Raw genomic sequence first — 22,997 nt, forward strand, 5'->3', positions numbered from 1 at the left:
AGCCGGAGGAGCGCTGGCTGGAGACACAGATCCATGTGTCACCCCCATACGGTGTCAGAATTCATGAGTGAACGCTGTCTCCTACAAGAACTGTCCTTACCAGGAACAGTGCCATTCCTCAGGGAGTGTGTCAGAATTCTGTGGGTGCAGCTTTAGCTGCCACCGTGATTGGAGGCGGTACTGGTGTCTACCGGGTGGGAAGATGGAGACCCCAGATGTCCTTCCGAGAGCCTGGCACAAGGAACTGTCTGCATCCACACGCTTCACAGATCCCTTAGACACTTGTAGAGCTGGAGCGTCTTTGACTGTTATCCAAGTGGAGAGCACCCCTTTGTTTTACATATAAAGACAATGTGCTTCTTGTAAGACTTTAAGATACACTCGACTTTCTAAGAAGAACAAGGGAAGACTGCACTTGGGTTCACAATTTCACCAAGAGTGCTCAGCATTCAAACCATTACCCCAGCCTTCCCGGTGCCCAAGTCATCAACACGATAACCTTGAATCTGTCTGCTCGGAGTGGCCACATCCATGGGGCCCCAAGAAGCATCACAGGTCCTTCAGTGAAGCCACACACAGGCAGTTGCAGGTGGAAACGTGATGATTTAATTATAAATGATGTTCCTTCTATAGTTAGGATGCCACACTGATTTCTCCAGAGTGTGTGTATGTGTAGGCCAGTGACAAGGTCTCTGAGTTTCATCTCAGGGTGTAAGGAGGTGCCCCAGTCCACTTATGTTAGGAACCCCAGAGGGTGAGGAGGAGCCAGCAAGGGAGACCCCCAGGGGCTGCCCTGGTTGGGGGAGGGGAACCCTGAGAGGAGAAGCCCAGATGCAGGCCAGTGGGGCAGTGACACCCGGATTATGAGGACCCTGGTGACCCTGAGCCCGTCCAGTGGACGCCGGGGTCAGATGCTGGCTGGAGAGTCCACATGGTCCATGCAGGGGGTCCCTGTCTCTGCTCAACTACAGATTTCCTCTTGAGCCCAGGGCACCTCAACTGCACCCTCTTTGCTCTGTGCCTTCAGGTCAAGCTATGCTGGGGCCCTCCTAGGGCCTGCTCACTGTCTCGGGGCACCCAGCAGCCCTGCCCGGTGTCCCATCCATACCTTGCTGAGTCGGGACTCAAAAGCCAGCGAGGTGGAAGACTTGGAGCTCTTCATGCCGGGAGAGGGGACGGGGAGGGGCCGGGGGCGGTCCACCCCATGGCTCCCTGCCCTGGTCACTGGACTCCAGGGCTTGGCTGCGCTCCTCATGTTTGTCCCAGGGAGTCCTTCTGTACAAAGAGTAGAAAAGAAAACCCATGTGTCCACACTTGACAGAGCTTCACCCCCATGCACCATGGGCATCACCACTGTCATGGAGAACAAGCCTCCAGATGAGGATGCACAGAGAGCACCTTCCTCCTGAGATGGTACCTTCCCACCAGGTTCCTTTCTACAGCTTCACAACAGCTCTCACTGAACTACTGAAAACACGTGCACCATTACCCATGTTCTGACATGGGTTGTGGTGGTTTAGTCACTAAGTCATGTCTGACTCTTGCAACCCCGTGGGCTGACCACTAGGCTCTTCTGTCCATGGGATTCTCCAAGCAAGAATACTGGAGTGGCTTGCCATTTCCTTCTCCAGGGGATATTCCCAACCCAGGGATCAAACCCAGGTCTCCTGCACTGCAGGCAGATTCATTACTGACTGAGCTACAAGGGAAACGTTATGACATTACTCTTCAGCAATGTGGAAATACATGTATCTCCCCACATAAAACAGGTCAGCTGGAGTTGAGACATACTGTGTCTGTAAGCCTTGCCATTTTAGGGTTGACAGTCGAGCAACTTCCATAATTTCCAAATAGACATAAATGAATTACTTGAAAATTCAATTTCACAGAAGCACAGCTTTTTTTTTATTCTTTTGGACAAAAATGGTATCAATTAAAAATTAATTGGGAAGATTTTGATCAGGCAGACCTGCCATTATAGGGTAGAGTTACTCAATTAAAATATTCTAGGAAAGACAGCTTGTGCAAAGGAGCAGGATGTGGTTAAAAACCTGGGGGAAACCCACGTCCAAAGGCAAGGAAGGTGGCCTGGGTCCTGCCATCACTGCTGAGGATGTGGGCCGGCTGGCCATGAACCTCTGAGCCCATTTCCCTCTCAGCAGCACAATGGGACTCCGGCTCTGCCTGTCCTTGTGGATGCTCACGACCAGGGATGTGAGGTCAAGGACAAAAACCGCAGATAAGAAACAAACTGGAAAATGCACTTTAAAAACACCACCACTGGACTTCCCTAGTGGCACAGTTGGTAAAGAATCCACCTGCAATGCAGGAGACCTGGGTTTGATCCCTGAGTCAGGAAGATCTCCTGGAGGAGGAAATGGCAACCCACTCCAGTATTGTTGCCTGGAGAATCCCACAGACAGGGGTCGCAGAGTCGGACACGACTGAGCGACTGAACCACCACCAACCACCAGGTGACAGTGATGCCAGTGGCTGCGCTCCCAGGTATTCAATCATGTCCACCCCTTTTGTGACCCCATGGACTGTTACATGGACTGTAGCCCACCAGACTCCTATGTCCATGGGATTTCCCAGTCAAGAATACTGGAGTGGGTTGCCATGCCCTCCTCCAGGGGATCTTCCCAACTCAAGGACTGAACCCTCATCTCCTGTGGCTCCTGTGTTGGCAGGCAGATTCCTTACCACTGCGCCACTCGGGAAGCCCCAGACCCCAGAGCCGGGTCTAATTAACTGCTCGCCTCCTGGATAGTAGCTGGTGCTCAGCAGCCCTGGGCTACCTCTCCCCTCACCGCATCCCAGGACACCCCTCTCTGCCCCCAAGAAAATGAACAGGCTGCCTCCCCCAGCCTGGCGCAGCGGGGATGTCCTCCTGTTCTTGTCTCCTTTCCCGGGGACATCATTTCAACCAATGGTCTCCCAGCTGGGGCCACCCAGCCCCTGCTCCTACTTAAACAGCTTAACTGGTGGCCACTGTCCAGGACCATACCTGGCACTCGTTCTGAGCACTGCTGTCCTGGCAGCTGAAAATAGTATTTTAACACAGCAATTTGTTTTCTAAAGCATTTCTGAGAAAAATTACTCACGATTTTAGTCATATGACTAATTCAATAGTTTATTAGTCTCAGCTTGATTCCAGGTATCACGATTTTTAAGATTCTGTATTTAAACAACCACTTCTTGTGTATTTCACAGATGTTTAGCACCAGCTATTTTTCTTTCTCGGCCCACAATTTTTAATGCTTGTTTCCACAGCAACAAGGAAGAATTCCTAGGTTAAGACCTATATAGCAACTCATTTTATTAGGACTCTCAATATAAAATGAATGAACATAGCCTGAGTGATTCTTGGAGAGAACTGCTGATGAATTTTACCCATGACTGCAGAACTAACTGGTGACATGTCAGTCTGACTAATGGCGACAACAAATAAAGTATCTGTTTAATCAAGGCACCCTTTCAGGTGATGATTGCAACTACTTAGAGATGACTGTTGCAGGACTTACTTGGTGAAAACATAGGTGATTCTATACTGCATCTGTGCTTTCCAAAATCTACCCATCAACCTAGAAATGAAATGCATCGTACTCATTCCCCAGAAGAAAGATAAGACCTTGAAGAGGAAAAGCAGAAGGAAGGTGGTAGAAAATCTTCCCAATGTTTCCCTAAGCCCTTGGCATAAAAAAAGAAAGAAAAAGAAAGGAAGGGGGCTTCCCTGGTGGCCTAGTCTGCCAGTGCTGGGGACACAGGTTCAGTCCCTGGCTCAGGAAGATCCCACACACCACAGCGCAACTAAGCCCATGAGCCACGACTACTGAGCTCGCGCTCCACAGCAAAAAAAGCCATAGCAATGAGAAGCCGGTGCACCACAATGAAGGCCCAGAGCAGCCAAAAATACATCTTTAAAAAAAAAAAGGAAGGGAGGAAAAAAGGGAGGGGGGAGGGAGAAAGAAGAGAAAGGAAAGGGGGAAAATGCATCTCAGTCAAAATTCCAGATCTAAACTCTTAGTCTCTGGCAACAAACCTGACAACCTTCCAGACAGTCACCTGAAAGACCCGCAGCCACTTCTCGAAGGCTTCGGTTACTTGCTCTGAGGCAAAATTCTCAGGGTTACTTTATTTGTATCATCACATCTTTATTCTCCTAGAACCTTGAGCCCAATCTGATTATTCCCAGATCCAGATATACAGAGGACCTTCCTCCCCTGGGCCCCTCCACACTGCCTGACTCTTCATCCTTGTCTTTCCTTCATTTTCCCAGATGGAGACATCTATCTTGTATTCATGCACCAGCCAGACTCTTCAAATTCCATCTTCTTCCAGAATTCAAAATATACAGAAATGAAATAAGTAACATCTCCCCTTGAACCAGGAAGAGAGTCCTATTGGTAGGGAGAGTGCCGGGGGAGGGGTGCTGGGGTGGGTGCTGTGTTGGGGGGAATACGCCCTGAGGGGTAGTAGGCTCCACCAGAGCAGTGCCACTTCCTGGGACGAGGAGAGGACAAGGGTGCTGGGTGGGGGTGCTTCAGCCTCCAGCCGGGCTGAAGGCCAGCTCGGCGCCCTGCTCCCCACTCTCCATGTCTAGGACTTCGTTAAGCATCGCCTGCCCTTTCCAGCAGGACCGGGTCTTCCTCGTGTCCCTCAAATCTTCCGAGGCCTCCTCTTTCCTTTGTTCTGCCCACACCCAGCCCTGGGCTTTCCAGGAATGGACCCCAAAAGGAACATCCTTGGAGCCATCCACCCACAGTGCTTGGCCCGCTCTTGGCCCTGCTCACTGTCCACTCCCCAGGATCCTCCTGCTGGAATTGGGCAGGGCACCAGGCCTACTCCCAGCTTCTGCAGACTTTCACCCAATCTACTTCCCACTGCCTCCTCTCTGACCCTCCTCTTGCCCCTCACACGTGGCCTGGCGCTGCTCAGCCCTCTTCACGTGTCATAACCTTATCATAACCCTACAAGGTAGCATCACCCTCAGTCTAAGATGGGGACACTTGGTTCTGTTTAGGAGGTTAAGGAACTTGCCCAAACCACAGAGTTTACGATACAGCCAGGATTCAAATCCAGTTTTAATTGGCTCTTACACACCAGGGATGGGTACGGCCTCCCTGGACAGTGTTCTGAGGAAAGCACACAGGCTTCCGGATCCAGAGCTCCTGGTCGGATTCCACCTCCACTGCTCACCGCCCAGGCTCAGGCATGCTTTTCAAAACACTACGATTCCCAACATCTTCACCTGATAAATGGAGTTTTTGGTGCCTGCATCACACAACAGAAGACACTCAGTGAGCACCAGCTGCCTACTCACAAATGCTCACGGTGTTCAGCCAAGAGCTGCTTGGCTTTATCGATTCAGCAACACCCAGCAATGAATCCACGGACTCAATGTCCAGTGGCCGGAACCAGACAGACACTCCAGACGTAAGCCAAGTCTCTCCTTGCTCACAGAGCAGCCTGTGTTCACCTGGAAACCCAACAGAGGGAAAGTGCAGAGGAGGGTGAACAACGAGCAGACACGCCACAGTCACTAGGACTGGCCCCAGTGGCTGAAAGGCAACACCGTGTGCATGCTGATGAACGACACTTCTCTTAGGTTTATGAGTTCATAACAGAAAATAGACAGATGGGTTCTAGCCAAGCACAAGATGATGGGAAAAAAAAAAAAGATTTCTATGAGTAATTCCCTGATTCCTAAAAATTCTTCTAACCAACTGAAGAGGATCAAACTGATCAAGAAATTACAGTTGACTTTTGAACAAAGTGGAGCTTGATTTATCCATCATTTATAGTCGGCCCTCCATGTCTGGGTCCCTCCATGTCTGTGGTCCTTCCACATATGTGGTCCCTCCGAGTCTGTGGTTCCTTGGTATCCACGGATTCAACCAACTATGGACCAAGATGTACTGAAGGATCCACTGTAGGAAAAAACCTACTTGTAGGTAGATCCACGCAGTTCAAACCTGTATTATCTGAGGATCCAAGGTACGCTTAAAACTTAGGAACTCACTCCACAAGGGCAGGGAGAGGGTCTTGCCAGGGCTGTTTTCCTTAAATTGTTCATTTTATATTCTTATCAAGCTTCTTTCCTCTCTAGAATGGTGTAAGACTTCTATTTAAACCATAACTCATAAATTGAGTGGAGTTAAGTAAAAAAGGTGGACGAGAAGGAGAGGGAGAGAACAGTTAGGAACACGACACGGTCCATGCAGCAGGAGGGTCAGACAGCATGCAGCTCAGCTGCTTCAGTCTCGGGCCTCAGACTGGTTATCCTTTTAAGGCGAGAAAGGCAGCCAGGAAACTATTCTGGACCATCGCAAATAATAAGGAGTGTCTGGGGGTGGGAGAGGGCATTCAGCTTTGCACTCCAAGTACAATAAGCCCCAGGAAGCCGAGAGCGGAGGCATTCAAGTCTGAGAACAAACAAAATAAGCATGTTCACATAGCTCAACTACCAGGGGACTCGGCAGGAAACAGAAGGCAAGTGAATGGCACGCTGAAAATATCCAGCAAGAGCTTTCTAGAACCCAAGCTGGGCTTGCTCTTGACCTCTGCAGTGGGGTGGGCGGAGGATTCTGCCCCCAGGGGACATCTGACAGTGTATGCAGCTGTTCTGGGCTGTCACAACTTGGCGGGGTGGTGCTGGGGGTGGAGCCAGAGATGCTGCTGGACACCCCAGTACCCGAAGAGCAGCCCCACAATGAAGAATGGTCCTGCCTAAACTGTCGGGACCCCAGGTTGCGAAACTCAGTTCCAGAGGAAGAGCCAGGCTCCTCAACCGGCACCTGGTTCGGTTCCCACCCAACCTGGGAATGTTTACGCTGAAAACCTGGCCCGGGAGCAGCCAAGGGAATCCCGGACTCCGGCTGGAGGCCAAAGGAAGCTCTTCAAAGCTTATTATTTCCTGTTGGTCTCGAGATGAAAAGTCATCCCATTTTGTTTAGATTCAATCCTTCCTAGTTTGTAAAGAACAAGATTCTACACAGCATCAGAAGGGAAAAGGCAAATTCATATGGAGGACTTCCCTGGTGGTACAGAGGCAGGATAGGAATCCACCTGCCCATGCAGGGGACACGGGTTCAATCCCTGGTCTGGAAAGATTCCACAGGCCACGGGGCAACTAAGCCTTCGAGCCACAACTTCTGAGCCCAAGTTCTAGAGCCCTTGAGCCACAACTGCTGAAGTCTGTGAGCTTAGTACCTGTGCTCCCCAACAGGAGACACCACCACAAAGAGAAGCCCAAGCACCGCAATCAACAGCAGCCCCCGCTCACTGCAACTAGACAAAGTCTACAGCAATAAAGACCCAGCTCAGCCAAAAATAAATACATACATAAAACTTTAACAAAAATTAATTGATCCCATCAGCAGAAGTCATCGGAAGAAAATGAGAACCAAGAAGGGATGAAACAAAACTAAACAGAAAAGGACAACTGCACAGCACCAGCCCCACCATCTCAAGCTGAAACCACAGTCTGGAAATGGAAAAGGGACTTGCAGAAGCTATGACTGACTGCCACAAGGTGGAGACCATAACGAATAGGGTTTAATCTGGAATTTAAAAAAACAAAAACAAAAAAACAGGAGGCGCTGGCCTTTAAATATGAAATGCAGATCCTGGAGAGAGGCTGTAATCTGGGAGCTATATTGAGATCAAACCCTCAGAAATACTGCCCTGGGCCATCCTTCTGTCCCCAAAGCTGAACCAAGAAGCCAGCGTCCCACAGAGCTGGTGGCCACTAACCAGTGGTTGTTTCCTTACCTAGCATGTGGATTCACATCAAAGAACTATAGGAAAGAGTCAAGGGCATACAAAAGGAGATGGAAATAAGGTACTTCAAGAGCTCTTTCTATAGGCACAGTTTCAAAAGGTCTATTGAAAGAGTAGGAATATAAACTATTGTCTAGTGCCAAGAGCATTCAGAGGGAAGGACAGTCTTTTCAACAAATGGTGCTAAGAAAACTGGGCATCCACACCAAAAGGATGAAGTAGAACCCTTAGCTTACACCACAGGCAAAAGTTAACTCAGAGTGGAAGAAAGACCTAAATGTAAGAGCCAAAACTGTAAAACCCTCAGAAGAAAACACAGGGGAAAAGCTTCACGACACTGGATTTGGCAATGGATTCTTAAATATGACACCAAAAGCACAGGCAACAAGATGTGCTGGATGACAACAAAATTAAACACTTGGGACTCCCTGGTGACCAGTGGTTAAGAATTCTCCTGCCAATGCAGGGGACACAGGTTCAATCCCTGGTCCGGGAAGATCCCACATGCCATGGAGCAAATAAGCTCATAAGCCACAACTGCTGAGCCCACGCTCTACAGCCTAGCTCCACAGCATGGAAACCACTGCAATGAGAAGCCCATATACTGCAAGAGAGTAGTCCCCGCTCACTGCAACTAGAGAAAGCCTATGCACAGCAGTGAAGACCCAATGCAGACAAAAAGTCAAGCAAATAGAAAATAATTTTTTAAAAAATTAAACACTTCCATGCATCAGAGAACCCACAATCAGCAGAGTGAAATGGCAACTCACAGAATTGAAGAAAACATTGGCAAGGGTTTGCTGTGGACTGAATTGAGCCCCTCCCCCACCACATTTATATGTTGAAGCCCTAATTCTCAAAGTGATTTCATTTGGAGATAGGGCTTTCAGGGGGTGGATTAAGGTTAATGAAGTGATAAGGGTGGGTCCTAATCCTGTAGAATTGGTGCATTAGGAGAGGCGGGGAGAGAGACCTCTCTGCTGCACACACACTGATGAAAAGCCACGCGAGGGCAGGAGGAGACCCCTCACCAAGAACCCAATGGCCACACCTTGTCCTTGGACTTCCCAGCCTCCAGAACTGTGAGAATCAATTTCTGTTGTTTAAGGCATTCAGTCTATGGTATTCTGTTATGAGCGCCCAGGCAGACTAAAGCAGAGTTATCATCTGGAATATACGAAGAACTCCTGCAACTCAATGACAAAAACTAACCTGATTTTAAAATGGACAAAGGACATGAATACATACTTCTCCAAAGGTGATATGCATGTGTGCTCAGTCATATCGGACTTTTTACGACCCCATGGACTCCAACCCGCCAGTTTCCTCTGTCCATGGGATTTCCCAGGCAAGAATACTGGAGTGGGTTGCTGTTTCCTTCTCCAGGGGATCTTCCCGACTGAGGGACTGAACCCCAGTCTCCTGTGTCTCCTGCATTGGGAGACAGATTCTTTACTACTGTGCCACCTGGGAAACCCAAACAAGATATACCCATGGTCAAAAGTACATTAAAAGATGCTCAACATCATGGAGATGCAAATCAGAACCACACTGAGATACCATATCACACTCATTAGGATAGCTACTACCAACCCAAACCAAACCAAGCCCAACCAGAAAATGACAAGTATTGGCAAGGATGTGGACAAATGTGGAACTCTTGTGAATTGTTGCTGGGAATATAAAATGGTGCAACTGCTATGGAAAACAGTATGGGGGTTCCTGAAAAAAATTAAAAACAGATTTTATTATATGATCCAGCAATTCCACTTCTGTGTACATTCCCCCCAAAACTGAAAGCAGGGTCTCAAAGAGATTACTGCACACCCATGTTCACAGCAGCATTATTCACAACAGCCAAAAGGTGGAAGCAAACCAAATGTCCACTGATGGATGAGTAGACACACAAAGTGTGGTTTATACATGCAATGAAATATTACTCAGTCTTCAAAAGGAAGAAAAAGCATGGATGAATATCGAGGAAATTGTGTTAAGTGAAATAAACCGGCAGAAAAAGACAGAAAAACTTGTATGATTACACTTATGTGAGGTACTTAGAGTAGTCAGATTCATAGGAACAGAAAGTAAAACAGTGGTTTCAAGGGGCTGTCGCGGGTCGGGGGGTGAACAGGAGTTATTGTTTGATGGGGACAGAGTTTCTGTTTTGAAGAAGAAACAGTTCTGTGGATAGATGGTGGTGATGGTTACAATACAGCATGAATGGACTTAATGCTACTGAGCTGAACACTTCATAATGGTGAAGACAGTAAACTTTATATTACGTGTATTTCACCACCACAAGTTTTAAAAATGTGATAAAGACAAAACAAAGCAAAAATTATAGTGGAGGAGGGAACTGGATTCATCTCAATTTAGGCAGAAGCATCTTGAATCATGGCTCAGCAATAAAGAATTTGCCTGCAAAGCAGGAGATTCAGGAGACAATGGTTCGATCCCTGGGTTGGGAAGATCCCCTAGAAGAGGGAATGGCAACCCACTCTGGTCTTTTTGCCTGGGAAATCCCATGGGCAGAGGAGCCTGGCAGGCTACAGTCCATGGGGTCCCAAAGAGTCAGACACGACTGAGCACGCAAGCACACTTGCGTGTGTGTGTGTGTGCACACGCACGCACACGCACACACACATCTTGAGTCATAATCTTTGTTCAGTCACATGCCCCTGCCTTGTCTGGGACATCAGCTGGAAAACAGGAGAGCTCAGAAAGGACCCTTTACGAGGGAGTGGCTTGTCTGAAAAGTAGCATAGGGGAGGTGCAGAAGCCAGGCCAGGACAGGATCACCCCCAGACTGCCAGGTCAGGGATGGAGCAGCCGAGCCCCTGAGGGAGATGGACCAAGAGCAGAAGCTGAGCCCCTGGCAGAGAAGTGCAGCCAACCCAACCACTCAGGAGGATTGGGATGGGGGAGGAGCTGGGGACAGAAGGGCCTCAAGTGCTTTCTCCCAACTCCTGACCTCCACTGGTGCTCGGGGCTCACCGAGAAGTGTATGTGTGGGGGGTGGGGGGGGTGGGTACAGATGCAGCATCTGCAAGAGACTGGTGATGTGGAGGGACAAATGGAGTGAGCTCAGGGGTCTCCCAGTAGAAGCCTCCCCAGCCCAGGAGGGCCTCCTCAGGGCCCCACCCTCATCTGTCCTTTGACTTGCTGGGCAGCTGGCCTGTCGCCTTCCGGGGAGTCGCCAGCCCCAGCACAGACCGGCCTGAGTCAGCAGCTTCTCCTGACTTCCTGTATCTACTGTCAGCTGTGCCTCCTCCCGCGCTCTCCCTCCCCCAGGGCCCGGGGCTGCCCCTCAGATCCTCAGCTGCCTGGGGGTCCAGCTCCTGTGTGGATCCCCGTGCTCCCCTCTCCTTCTTGGTGGACTGGGCGCAGCCCTGGCTTTCCCTTCCCCAAACTCCTGCCCGACTCAGCCTCAGCTTTTGGCCAGTGCCGCTGCTCCCGCACAAACCCTAGTTCTGCTGATGTGCCAGAGCCTGAGCGCTTCCCGAGATGGACCCGGGCTAGACCTTGTTCCCAATCAAGGGACAGCCCAGCTGGGCTCCACCAGCCAGGCCAGCCACCGGCCAAGGGGCAGTCAGGCCCCACTGATGCACCTGCTGTCCCCACGACCCTCCTCAGACACCTCCCTCTATGAATGTTCCAGTCCCTCCTGTGAGGCTCTGCCAACAAGGCCTTCCAATACTCACCGCCCCACACCAAGTGTCTCTCCCCACACTCCCTTGCCCCAGCCCACTCCCTCCTCCCGCTGCCAATGGTCTCAGCTCTGCTCCTGCCCATCCTGCCCAGGACAGTTAAGGCTACTCAGCTGCCAGAGGGCTTTTTAAAAACACAAAGCATGTAAATGGCTAAGATGGTAACCTTTATGGTACGTGTACAATTTAAATTTTAAAAATTATTTTTAAAAATATACAAGTCAGGCCATGTCCCTCCCTGTGGAGAACCTTCCTGTGGCTTCTTCTCACTACACTTAGAGTAAAAATCCAAGACCTTTGTCACAACCCCCAGGTCCGAGGCCTCTGTCCAGAGACCCCATCTGTGCTGTCAGAGGGCCCCGCGTCAGACGTGCCCAGCTGGATCCCCTGGAGGAACGTCACACCTGGAAGGTCCCCCAGCTCTTCACACGGGGTCGGGTGGGGGGCGGTCTTCCTCCAAAAGGCCTTTTCCCTCCAATCTCTGCATGAGCTTCCCACTCATTTCTTCAGAGATTTACCACTAGACGGAGACTCTGGCTGCCACTGGCCATCCTTCGCTGATCATCTGCCTCACCCACCCCACGCAGCTCGCCTCCCAGTTCACTGCGGTGTTCCCGGTGCACAGAGCAGCTGCTCGGCAAACACTGGTGAATGAACACTAGAGCCCTTCTTTCACTGAAGAAACATGTGCAAGTGTCTCCTTGCACTTGCTCTCTTAGCCAGGTGCCTAGATTCACAAAATCAGTGCTGAATTAATCGGAGAATACAAAATGGAGCCAGGCTTCCCAGGTGGCTCAGTGGTAAAGGATCTGCCTGCCAATGCAGGAGACTCGGGTTTGATCCCTGGGTTGGGACGATCCCCTGGAGAAGGAAATACTCCCCACTCCACTACTCTTAGCTGGGAAATCCCATGGACAGAGAAGCCTGGCGGGCTATAGACCATAGAGTCATAAAGAGTCAGACACAACTGAGTGACTAAACAGTAACAACAACAAAATGGAGCCACAAAGCCATGATAGTCCTCCTCCCTAAGACCTATAGATGCCTCTAAACAATTACCAAACGGCTCTCAGGACGAGAACCCCATGGATATTGATGCAGAGCCTTCCAGCACTGGTATATTGAAAACGGAGTTCATGTGGATGTGTCAGCATCAGCCTTATGAGATTAATCTCACTAACTTGTAACATATGGGGAAATAGTTCTTGAAGTCATTCAACAACACATCTCTAAAACCATCTACTGATTCATCTCCATTCCTGACTTTATTCCCAAAGGATGGCTTTAAAAAAATGTGTGCTATAATCCCAGTATCACAGTAATGGTCAACAATATTTTACAATTTTATGCTTTAAGATTTCAGACGTCTTAACCAAAACATCACAATATAGGAACTTACGTTCAATGCTTTGTTAAGCAGTAGCCAATGGCAACCACAGGGTTAGGGGCGCAAGAATTTAAAGTATCAAGTCTAAGTACCTTTTGTGCAACCTGTTCTGTTTTCTTTGTTCCTCTGGGGGCCCCCTCTCAGCCAGGTGGGACAAGGGGCAAATCCTGTATGTCAGTGGCACAGCTTCCAAGGAAACCAGCGGCCACTTCTGACTCATTCTGTTCTGTTTCCGCCAGAAACAATGCAAGCACTACAGAGCATACCACTCCACCCCCAGCCCCCCAGCAAAACCCCATGCCCTCCACCCACTCACTTCAATGCACTTGCCCTACAGAGACGGGGGATGCACAAGTCCCCTCCCCCAGCACTGCTGGGCGAAGATGCAAACAGGGACCCTCCATCCACGAATGCAGAGGTGGGGCCCCTCCCACACCCACTGCCTGCCTGCCTCGCCCCCAGGCTCACTAAACTTCAGCCACAAGGCCTCAGGCCAACAGCAAACAGAAGCCAGGAGGAGGCAGCTGTCTGCAGACACAGGAGAGGCGGCTCCCATGCTCCACACTGCACAGGCTCCCAAGAATCCACGAGGCTCACCTTCCATGGCCCTTCGCTGAGAAGGTGGCTCAACGATCCACGAGCTGTGGTGGGAGATGCTAGCACTCCCCCCACTCTGACTCAGGGTAGGAGCGTGGGCATGGTCCCTATTGCCCCATCACAGGCTCTGCTGCACCATATCACAAGCCAGGCCTCCTCGGCCATGTTCTCGTCCCCTCTGATACATTAATCACAAGTTAAGTTTCTCTTCCCCTAAAAGGACGTGCTCCTCCCCACAGGGTCCTCCTGTCTGCAGATGTCAGAGGCAGGCGCCTTTATGACGCCAGGAGGCAGGGCACTCACCGGGCGGACCCCAAGCTGTCTGGCCAGTTTCTGACTGTGAGTGCGTCTGTGTGTATCTCTCTGTGTGCATGTCTGTGTGTCTGTGTTGTGTGTGGTGGTGGGAACAACCAATCTGTTTTAGGATTTTATAAACAGAAGTCTAGTTGATTTACAATGTTGTGTTAGTTTCAGGTGTACAGCAAAGTGATTCAGTTATATACACATATATATATTCTTTATCAGATTCTTTTCCCTTATAGGTTATTACAAGATACTGAATATAGTGTTATACAGTAGGACTTTGTTGTTTCTCTATTTTACATATGCATCCTCGGTCATGTCTGACTTTTTGTGACCTCATGGACTGTAGCCTGCCAGGCTCCTCTGTCCATGGGATTTTTCAGGCAAGAATACTGGAGAGGGTTGCCATTTCCTCCTCCAGGGGATCTCCCTGACCCAGGGATCAAACACAAGTCTCCTGCATCTCCTACATTGCAGGTGGATTCTTTACCGCTGAGCCATCAGGGAAGCCCTATTTTATATATAGTAGTGTGTATATGTGGAGAAGGCAATGGCAACCCACTCCAGTACTCTTGCCTGGGAAATCCCTTGGATGGAGGAGCCTGGTAGGCTACAGTCCATGGGGTTGTGAAGAGTCGGACACAACTGGGTGACTTCACTTTCACTTTTCACTTTCATGCACTGGAGAAGGAAATGGCAACCCACTCCAGTATTCTTGCCTGGAGAATCCCAGGGACGGGTAGAGCCTGGTGGGCTGCCATCTGTGTGGTCACACAGAGCTGGACACGACTGACGTGACTTAGCAGCAGCAGCAGCAGTGTGTATATGTTAGCCCCAAGCTCCTAAATTAGGAGTTTTGTTGTTGCTGTTGTTCAATTGCTAAGTCATATCCGCTCTGTGACCCCATGGACTGCAGCACGCCAGGCTTCCCTGTCCTTTACCATCTCTTGGAGTTTGCTCAAATTCATGTCCATTGAGTTTGTGAACATAGGAGTTTGGGAACACTCAATTTAAAAACCAAAATAAATCTTGAGCTCAACAAAATAAAGACCTTGTGGAGGGAAGAAACCATGATGGACTCTGGTTCCTTCTTGCTTTTTGCTCAGCAGGCAGACTTCTCCCCCGATGGGCACCTTCAGAAGCCTGCAGTCCCTGATAGACCCACCAAGGACCCCAGCAGTGGCTGTGGGTTTTCTGTAATGATGACAGCATTCTGAAAAGGCAGCCCTGAGTCTGGTTGAAGGGTCAGAGAAGCAGGGTCTCAGCTGGATCATAGCCATGCTGGGCACTGTGGCCCAGGAGTCTGGAGGCTGGCAGGATGGCCCCTGGCAGTCTGTCTGTAGGTCTATCCAAGGCAGTACAGATCCTCCTGGGAGAACTCTGATTCTTTGGGCTGGGGGAAGGCAGGGACTGGACCAAGAAGAAACACTGAAAGGGCCCTTTCATTGCATGCTGTTTTTGGGGCAGATGGAAGCCTTGGGGGACCTGGCGGTGATGGAGGAGGGCCGGCGGCGGGCCAGGCCCCCATCTGCGGGCCCAGGAGCCGGGTCTGAGGACAGTGGGCAATGAGGCCTCCAGTGCATGGACATGACAGCAGCAGCCACCCCAGGGTGGGGGAGGGACAGAGGGACAGAGGAGAGGACCGCACAGCCATCGAGCCTGTCAGCATTTGTGTTGGCTCCTAGACCACTGGAGGAAATGAGGGGGAGAGAGAACTTTCCTGGAACTTCCACAGGTACGGAGTGTGCGGGGCCAGCCGCAGGGCCGCACCAGCACCCTAGCCGCCTCAGGGCCTGGCAGACACCCCTTCTGGGTAGCGGGCAGAGCCCAGCCTTCCACCCAGCTGCCAAGTCGGCCATCGCTCTGGATTTTCTTATTGTTACCAGATTAGGTGAAAACACTGAATGTGCTGATTTCTTTTTTGTTTTCACATTCCTGAAATGTTCTTTGCTAACCCACAGGCTTCAGCTCTTTTCCTGGAGCACCAGCTGGCTCATGAAAGCAACTGCTGCACTTGGCAGGGTTAATTTATTCAGTGCCTGGAACAGGCCCCTATCTCTCTCCAGCACACAATGCTCTCGGATTGTGTTTTAAACACACACACAATAGCCGCACACATGAGGGATCATGTCCAGGCTACTCCCAGGATGGTCCTGTCATTGCAGGGCCTTGCTGGGACCTCAGGAGAAGGTCTACAAGGAACAGCAGGACAGTAGCGGGCTTGTGACCGGTCCCCAGGGTGGGACCCAGGCACACTGATGATACAGCACTGTGGCCTCCCCGAGGATGGGTTCTTTGTGACACAGATGTGTCTGACTGGTGTGGTTCAGAGCAAAGCAACAGTCCCCCGCCCTCACCAAGCTGTCTCCACCTAGTTTTTGTTCTGCGGTGAGGCCCGCCCAGAGCCCTGCCCACGACTGCCAGGTGCCCTGCACTCAGACCTGAAAAGACAGGCAGCTGCTCTGTCACCAGCCTCCAGGCCTCCCCACGGCCACTCTACACCCAGGACAACGGCTTACCACCCCCATTCCTACTTTCAACCTGACCCCTACAGTCCTGTCCTGTCTTCCCACCGCAAGAAGTGTCCACAGCTCCCTAACCAGGCTGACTCCCTGCTGACTCACTCCCTACCCCAGCTCTTCAACCCAGAGCAACCTAAAGCAAAGGACTGCCTCATTCCTCTGGCTCCACAGCTCTGGCCCCACTGTCCCGTCTGTCATCAATGTTGGCTAAAGACAGATAGAAACTTCAGGAAAACCAACAAACTGCTAGAAGAATGCAGGAGAAAATCTTTGTGACCTTCAGTTAGGCAACGATTTCTCAGCATCAACACCAAAAGTATGATTCGTAAATAAAAATTCTTTAAAGTGATAGATAAACTGGAATTCATCAAAATTTTAAACTTCTGCTCTTCAGAAGACATTGTCAAGAAAGTGCAGAGCCAAGGCACTGGCTGGAAGGGAGGCATCCACAAAACACAAAACTAACCAAGGACCTGATTCCTGAATTTATGAAGAAACTCACAAAACTCAACAACGACTGAACACATAACTCAATAAAAAATGATCAAAGATTCAAACACTTCACCAAAGAAGATAATTGGATGGCAAATAAACACCTGGAAAGATGCTCAATGTAAGAGTCATTGTTGTTGCTTGGTCACTAAGTCATGTCTGACTCTTCGCGACCCCATGGACTGCAGCATGTCAGGCTTCCCTGTCCTTCACTACCTCCCAGAGTTGGCTCAAATTCATTGCCATTGAGTCCATGATGCCATCTAACCATCTCATCCTGAGTCATTAAGTAAATGCAAATTGAAACCACAGGGAGATATTACTATATGTCTAATTAGAATGGCTTGAAATTTAGAAACATAAAAACGAGTGCTGGCAAAGATATGGAGCAACTGGAACTCCCATTCATTGCTGGTGCAAATACAAAATGCACAGTGGCTTTGCAAATCAATTCAGTCATTTCTTATTGTTTTAAAAAAAACAACAACACAAAAGGTAACTGTGTGAACTTTAAAGATCTCACTGGCTTTATTCAATGATTCATGAATGGGGTAGAAGCCCATCCAGCAGTGAGAAAGGAGCTCCGAGGAGGTGTACAGAGGACAAGACCTTCACAGGGAGAATGGGCAGGAACAGGAAGCCATGCTCAGCAGAAAATCGGCATGATTATTGTGAAGTCACTTCCCTTTAGGGGAGGTGGGGGTCCACCAGGCCAGTGAACTCAGCCAGGGCTGATCAGGGAATTCCTGATTCACTGGTTTTAAGAACCTGTTTTGGGGATAAGATGAAACTATAGTGAAGTCTTGGTTTGGTGATGGGGGGCTCAGCATCAGTGACTCCATTTGGGGCCCCTTGTCTTTAACAGTATAAAATTACACCTGCACTGATCATATAGTCCAGTAATCCCACTCCTGGGTATTTGCCCAAGAGAAATGAAAGGGTGTCTGAGTGGGAAGTAATTCATAGGCTTGGTCCTGATGAAATAAAATTCATGTTTTAAAGCAAGATAAGAAAAATTTAAACATAATTTTACTCTGCTTTTGGCCTCCTCCCTCCCCACTAGTGTACATGTGCGTCTGCACTAACCAGACCCCTGCACTCCCCACCCCCAATGGCGGAAATATCTGCTCAATCATAAAATCAACTTTTCTCCTCCTACAACAAGGACCTATTGTGTAGCACAGGGAACTATACTCAACATTTGGTCATAACCTATAAGGGAGAAGAATCTCAAAAAGAATGTATATGTATAATTGAATCACTTTGCTGTATACCTGAAACTAACATAATATTGCAAATCAATTATGTGCTTAGTTGCTCAGTCGTGTCTGACTCTGCAACCCATGGACTGTAGCCTGTCAGGCTCCTTCATCCATGGGATTTTTCAGGCAAGAATGCAGAAGTGGGTAGCCATTTCCTTCTCCAGGGGATCGTCCCAACCCAGGGATTGAACTTGTGTCTCCTGTGTCTCCTGCATTGCAGGTGGATTCTTTACCTACTGAGCCATTAGGGCTTCACCTAAAAAAAATTTAAAAACAAAACAAAATTTATCTACTTCTGGTTGTTGTTTTGGGTTTAGTTGCTCAGCTGTGTCCAAATCTGTGACCTCACAGACTGTAGCCCACCAGGCTTCTTTGTCCATGGCATTTCCCAGGCAGGAATACTGAAGAGGTTGCCATTTCCCTCTCCAGGAGATCTTCCCAACCCAGGGATCAAACCCACGTCTCCTGTATTGGCAGGCAGGTTCTTTACTACTGAGCCACCTGGGAAGCCGCTCTCCTTCTGGTACCAGTCATGTAACTCTAGAAGAAGTTCTCAGTCCTGCTGGGGACACAATGACCACCACTCACAATGACCACCACTCACCTTGTTTGTGCAGACATCTTTGGCAGACTTCATGGACAAGGCCACTACAGTACTTCCCTTTCCTGCACCAGATAGCAACTGGTGCAGGAAAGATTGGTCAGATGACCTAGGGAGATAACGGGCCCCACATGGAGAAAGTCCTCAGCTTAAGTACTTACTTATGACCTTATATTAGTATCACTAGCTATATTACTTATATTCTGCCTATTTTACAAAATTACTGTTTCTTACATCACCAAATGATGTGTGACTGAGATTCACATAAAATAAATGATGATTAGGTGGTCTGAAACAATTGATCAAATATACAGTCCTGTAAGATCAAGTGTAACTCTAGATGTGGGAGGGAGCAACAAGAGGAAATCGTTTCCTGGACATAACAGACTGTAAGACAGGGATCCAGAGGCGTTGGGCTACTGTTAACAGGGCCTGGTCCACTAACAGCACACTGAGTGGCCCATCAATGAAATCCTTGCCTGACTTGGGAACAAGCATTCCTACTGCCATAAGACAAACTGGTCACTAAATGCCTCCCAAACCTTGGTCAAAACTAAGACCAAAAGGGAGAGGCTTGTCAAATAAAGAATGTTGCCCACCATCCAGTTCCATAAGAACCAAGTCATCACCCACTGCTGATGATGACCCACAGGACACCCTGAAGAATGTTCTGAGTGAAGACCAGGATGAAGCACTCTGTGCTCTGGGAAAACTGGCAGAACCAGCCCTCAGACAGTTAGATATTTTCAGGAGAAATTTTTATGAACCTGGATTCTTGCATCTTCCCATACTTAGAAAAGCACTTAAAAAAAAAAACCATTAAATGAGGTGTCTGCTCTTCGTGACCAGCAGCAACCTCCTACCAAGATGGGTGCTCATTGCATGTACCCCCTTTACCAAAACCACACATGTACTAGCCTCCCCTGCTTACCTCTTGGGAACAGTCCTCAGAGTTACCTGAGAGGCCATCTCCCATGTTGCAATCCTTGGGGGCCAGTCCTATGGGACTATGCCTTACACTCTGTGCAGGCAGACAGCACCCGGACTGAGTTCATGGTTCAGTGGTGGTTGGAAGACACGTCGGAGGGGCTGAGTATAAGCACGAACCAGAGACTTGGGGGAGATCGTGGTGGGATCACACTGAGCATGCGCTGGGTGAGTTCACGTGGGCTCCTTGCTCTTACCTAGGCCCACCCCCAACCTCACTTCCTTGCCCACCTCAGACTGGGCCGCCCTGGCCGCCAGCAGCCAGGATGTCCAGCTCCCACTTTTTTCTTAGTCCTTCCTCCTCAGCTACCTTTCCTACCCTCACTCCTTTTGCACCAATTGCACCCATCCTGCCAGCCCCAGATCAAATGTGACTTCTTCCCTGGAACCTTATCTGACTGCCAACTCCCCACATCCATAAGAAGCTGGAAATTACTGGATGCACCTCTGAAGCCCAACACTTGGTCTACGTGCTCTCACAGTACTGCCTTCTCTTGTGTGACTGGGTATGGGGAGACCATGTCTCTCAAAGGGATTGAAAGCAGAAAATCTGGTTTTGCATATAGACACAGCATCTCGAGGGATACGTTACGTGTGGTAAGAGCTCAGAATTCTGTTTGATGAATTAATGATGAAATGAGCAGGCACAGTGACCCATGGCCAATGAAGTGGGTGTGGTCAGCACTTGGGAAATAGAACATCACCTAGGAGTTCAGAGAGACGGTTTTTTGGTGATAAGCAAACAGGACTATGGGGGTTAAAACTCCACACCTACTGTTCTCCTAGTAGTCACTTGTAGTTCCCCAACCTAGCAGATCAAAACCACCTGCCAGACTGATTAAAAACATGCAGGCCTGGGGTTCACTCCCTGCAACTCTGACTCGGTCCCATCAAGGGTAAGTCTTGCTTCATATATATATATATTCCTTTTTTTTTTTTTTGGCAGGGGTCCACACTGTGTGACTTGTGGGATCTTAGTTCCCAGACAGAGATTGAACCCAGGTCCTTGGCAGTGAAAAGCTCAGAGTCCAAACCATTGGACTGCCACGGAAGTCCCTTGCTTCCAATATTTTTAATAAAACTCCCAGGGTGTCTCTGAGCAACCAAGCTTGAGACTTAGCTGCCTAAACAGCCAGAAAGCTGAAGACTCATTGACAGGTAATGATTTTTTTAAAAAGGGCAGCTCTGAGAATCTGTACAGAAGCCACACATACATATGACAGAAATGTGACTAGATCATCAAACTGTGATACATCCATGCCTGGCAATACAAAGAAATAAAGTACTGACACACAGAACAACATGGATGAATCTGACAAGAAACCAGACACAAAATACTACGAGTGTATGGTTCCATTGATAGGAAGTTCTAGAAGAGGCAAAACACAGTGACAGGAAGCTGATCAGTGTTTGCCTGGGGATGGTGGTGGGGTTGGGGCTGGTGGGCTGGGAACGGGACTAGAGGGACACTGAGGAAAATTTGGGGGTGAAGGAGATGCTTAGTGTCTCAATGGCAGTGGCGGTTCTGTGGGTGTGTACAGTTATCAAAAGTCATTGAGTTACATGCGTTCAACAAGAGGGCATCTGCTGAGACTCAGAACCCAGGACCCTAATGGGAATCCTGCCACTGTCCTCCAACCCGCGTGGCTAGCCCGTCACCATGTTCTGCCTTCTGATTCGGAAATCTCTCCTGGATCCTCCTCCCACTCGTTACTTCCAAAGCCTGGCAACATTGCCAGGGGTAGAACTGCTGCTGGTCTTCCTGCCCAGAGTTCAGGGCCACGGCCCCCTCTGCCAACAGGCTTTTCAGATGCAGAACCGATCATGCCCCACCTCGAACCCCCATTTAGATCCCTCTGATTACAGACCACCCACCTGCACCCCTTCCAGGGTAAGACAAAGTGCCACGTGCCTCTCTGGGTTCTCTCTGACCCACCACTCAGACCTGCTCCTGGCTGGACTGTGCACGGCTCCCCAAAGCACCATCACAGCTCCAGGCCGGCGTGCTCACCACCTCTCTGGCCCCAACATTCTCCCAAGAGCCTCCACTGGCAACTCCTGCTCACCTTTCCATGCCTCGGTTTCCCCACCTTGAAAGAGAGGGCCGTACATATGGGCGCCTCATGGGAATCAGAGGAAACAACCCTCTAGGAGAACTGGACTGCTTCATTTGCCACGCAGTCGGCATGCCAAAGTCTCATGTTCATCATTTTAAAAAACATCGATGTGTTTGAACAAGAAAACTGAAGCCAGGGGAAAAGACACTTCCCATGCACTGGTTTTCCCCAGTGAAGGTACAGTCCTGCCTGTTTTGCAAGACTTTTCGTGGGTGTCTCCTGCTGAGACGACACGGACACACGGAAACTCATGTGGCAGAGGAGAGAGAAGAGATGAAGAGAAGTGAAACAGCCGCTCTGAGCACAGCCACGGAAGACGTAGTCTGTGGGGCTGAGCCAGAGGGACAGAACCGGATCAGAGGAGCACATGTGTGCCTATCTCTGCATCCAAACCAGAGGGGCAAGCCCGTTTCTGAGTCAACTTGAAGGATGAACGTCCTGCGAAACTGAGCTAATGGTCTGATTCTAATAAGAGATTAGACTCAGTGGAAGAAAGGGGGAATCCCCCAGAACTGAATTTCCAGCCACCAGAGTGGTGGAGACGCTGCAGAGTAACTTGAGCCCCTTGCCCAGGGGGTGGGGGCAAAAGACGTCTAAACAGAAACCACGTAACAAGTAACTTCCTAGAAAAGCCTCTATCTCTGTCATATCTTTGAGACTGCCATCTAGGCCTCACAAGCACAGCGTTTGGTCCAGATACTGTGCACAGGGACGTTATCCGGCCCTCTGCAAGGAAGGGAGGGGGTGCTCCCCAGAGCTGGATTCCAGGGGAGAAGGCTTAGAACTGGTCCAGTGGGCAGTACCCGCCATGGGACTTCAGATTTCCCATGCCTGGCAACAACACGCACATAAGCAGGCTCTGCACCACGGCTGTGAACACATCTCCACGCTGCCAGTAACTAGTACCCAGGGGGAGAACTGCGTTTCCAAAGACCTTTAGACTTGAACCTCAAGTTAGATCCCCTGGAGGAGGAAATGGCAATCCACTCCAATATTCATGCCTGGGAAATCCCGTGGACAGAGGAGCCTGGTGGGCTACAGTCCATGGGGCTGCAGAGTTGGACACGACTGAGCAACTAGACAGCAGCAGCAGCAGTATTAATTATCCTTACTTGGCAAGACAAGAAAAGTGACAGGCAGTGAGAAAAGACAATGTTTTCAGGCTGCCAGAAGATGTTTGAAATCCATCGTCAGCCCCCAAACAAGCATGTAGCACGCACTTGCCCAGCCCATGAGGATG

At 49.6% G+C, this 22,997-nt stretch overlaps 1 protein-coding gene across 10 annotated transcripts in view; it reads right to left on the reverse strand.

Moving 5' to 3' along the window:
• SPECC1 (sperm antigen with calponin homology and coiled-coil domains 1) overlaps positions 1-22,997 on the reverse strand; it is a 242,274-nt gene that overhangs the window by 184,415 nt on the left and 34,862 nt on the right. For 4 of the 10 annotated variants that reach the window (XM_027519439.1, XM_027519442.1, XM_027519440.1 and 1 more), the window contains one exon: positions 1,109-1,275. In XM_027519439.1, the coding sequence (XP_027375240.1) occupies positions 1,109-1,255 (147 nt within the window). In that variant the 5' untranslated portion in view covers positions 1,256-1,275. Of the gene's footprint in view, positions 1-1,108; positions 1,276-13,473; positions 13,604-22,997 lie in introns of those variants that run through there. The other 6 variants (XM_027519444.1, XM_027519443.1, XM_027519438.1 and 3 more) reach the window with 4 other exon arrangements.

Source organism: Bos indicus x Bos taurus, chromosome 19 (genome assembly GCF_003369695.1).
Source record: "Bos indicus x Bos taurus breed Angus x Brahman F1 hybrid chromosome 19, Bos_hybrid_MaternalHap_v2.0, whole genome shotgun sequence".
Classification (NCBI taxonomy): Eukaryota; Metazoa; Chordata; class Mammalia; order Artiodactyla; family Bovidae; genus Bos; species Bos indicus x Bos taurus.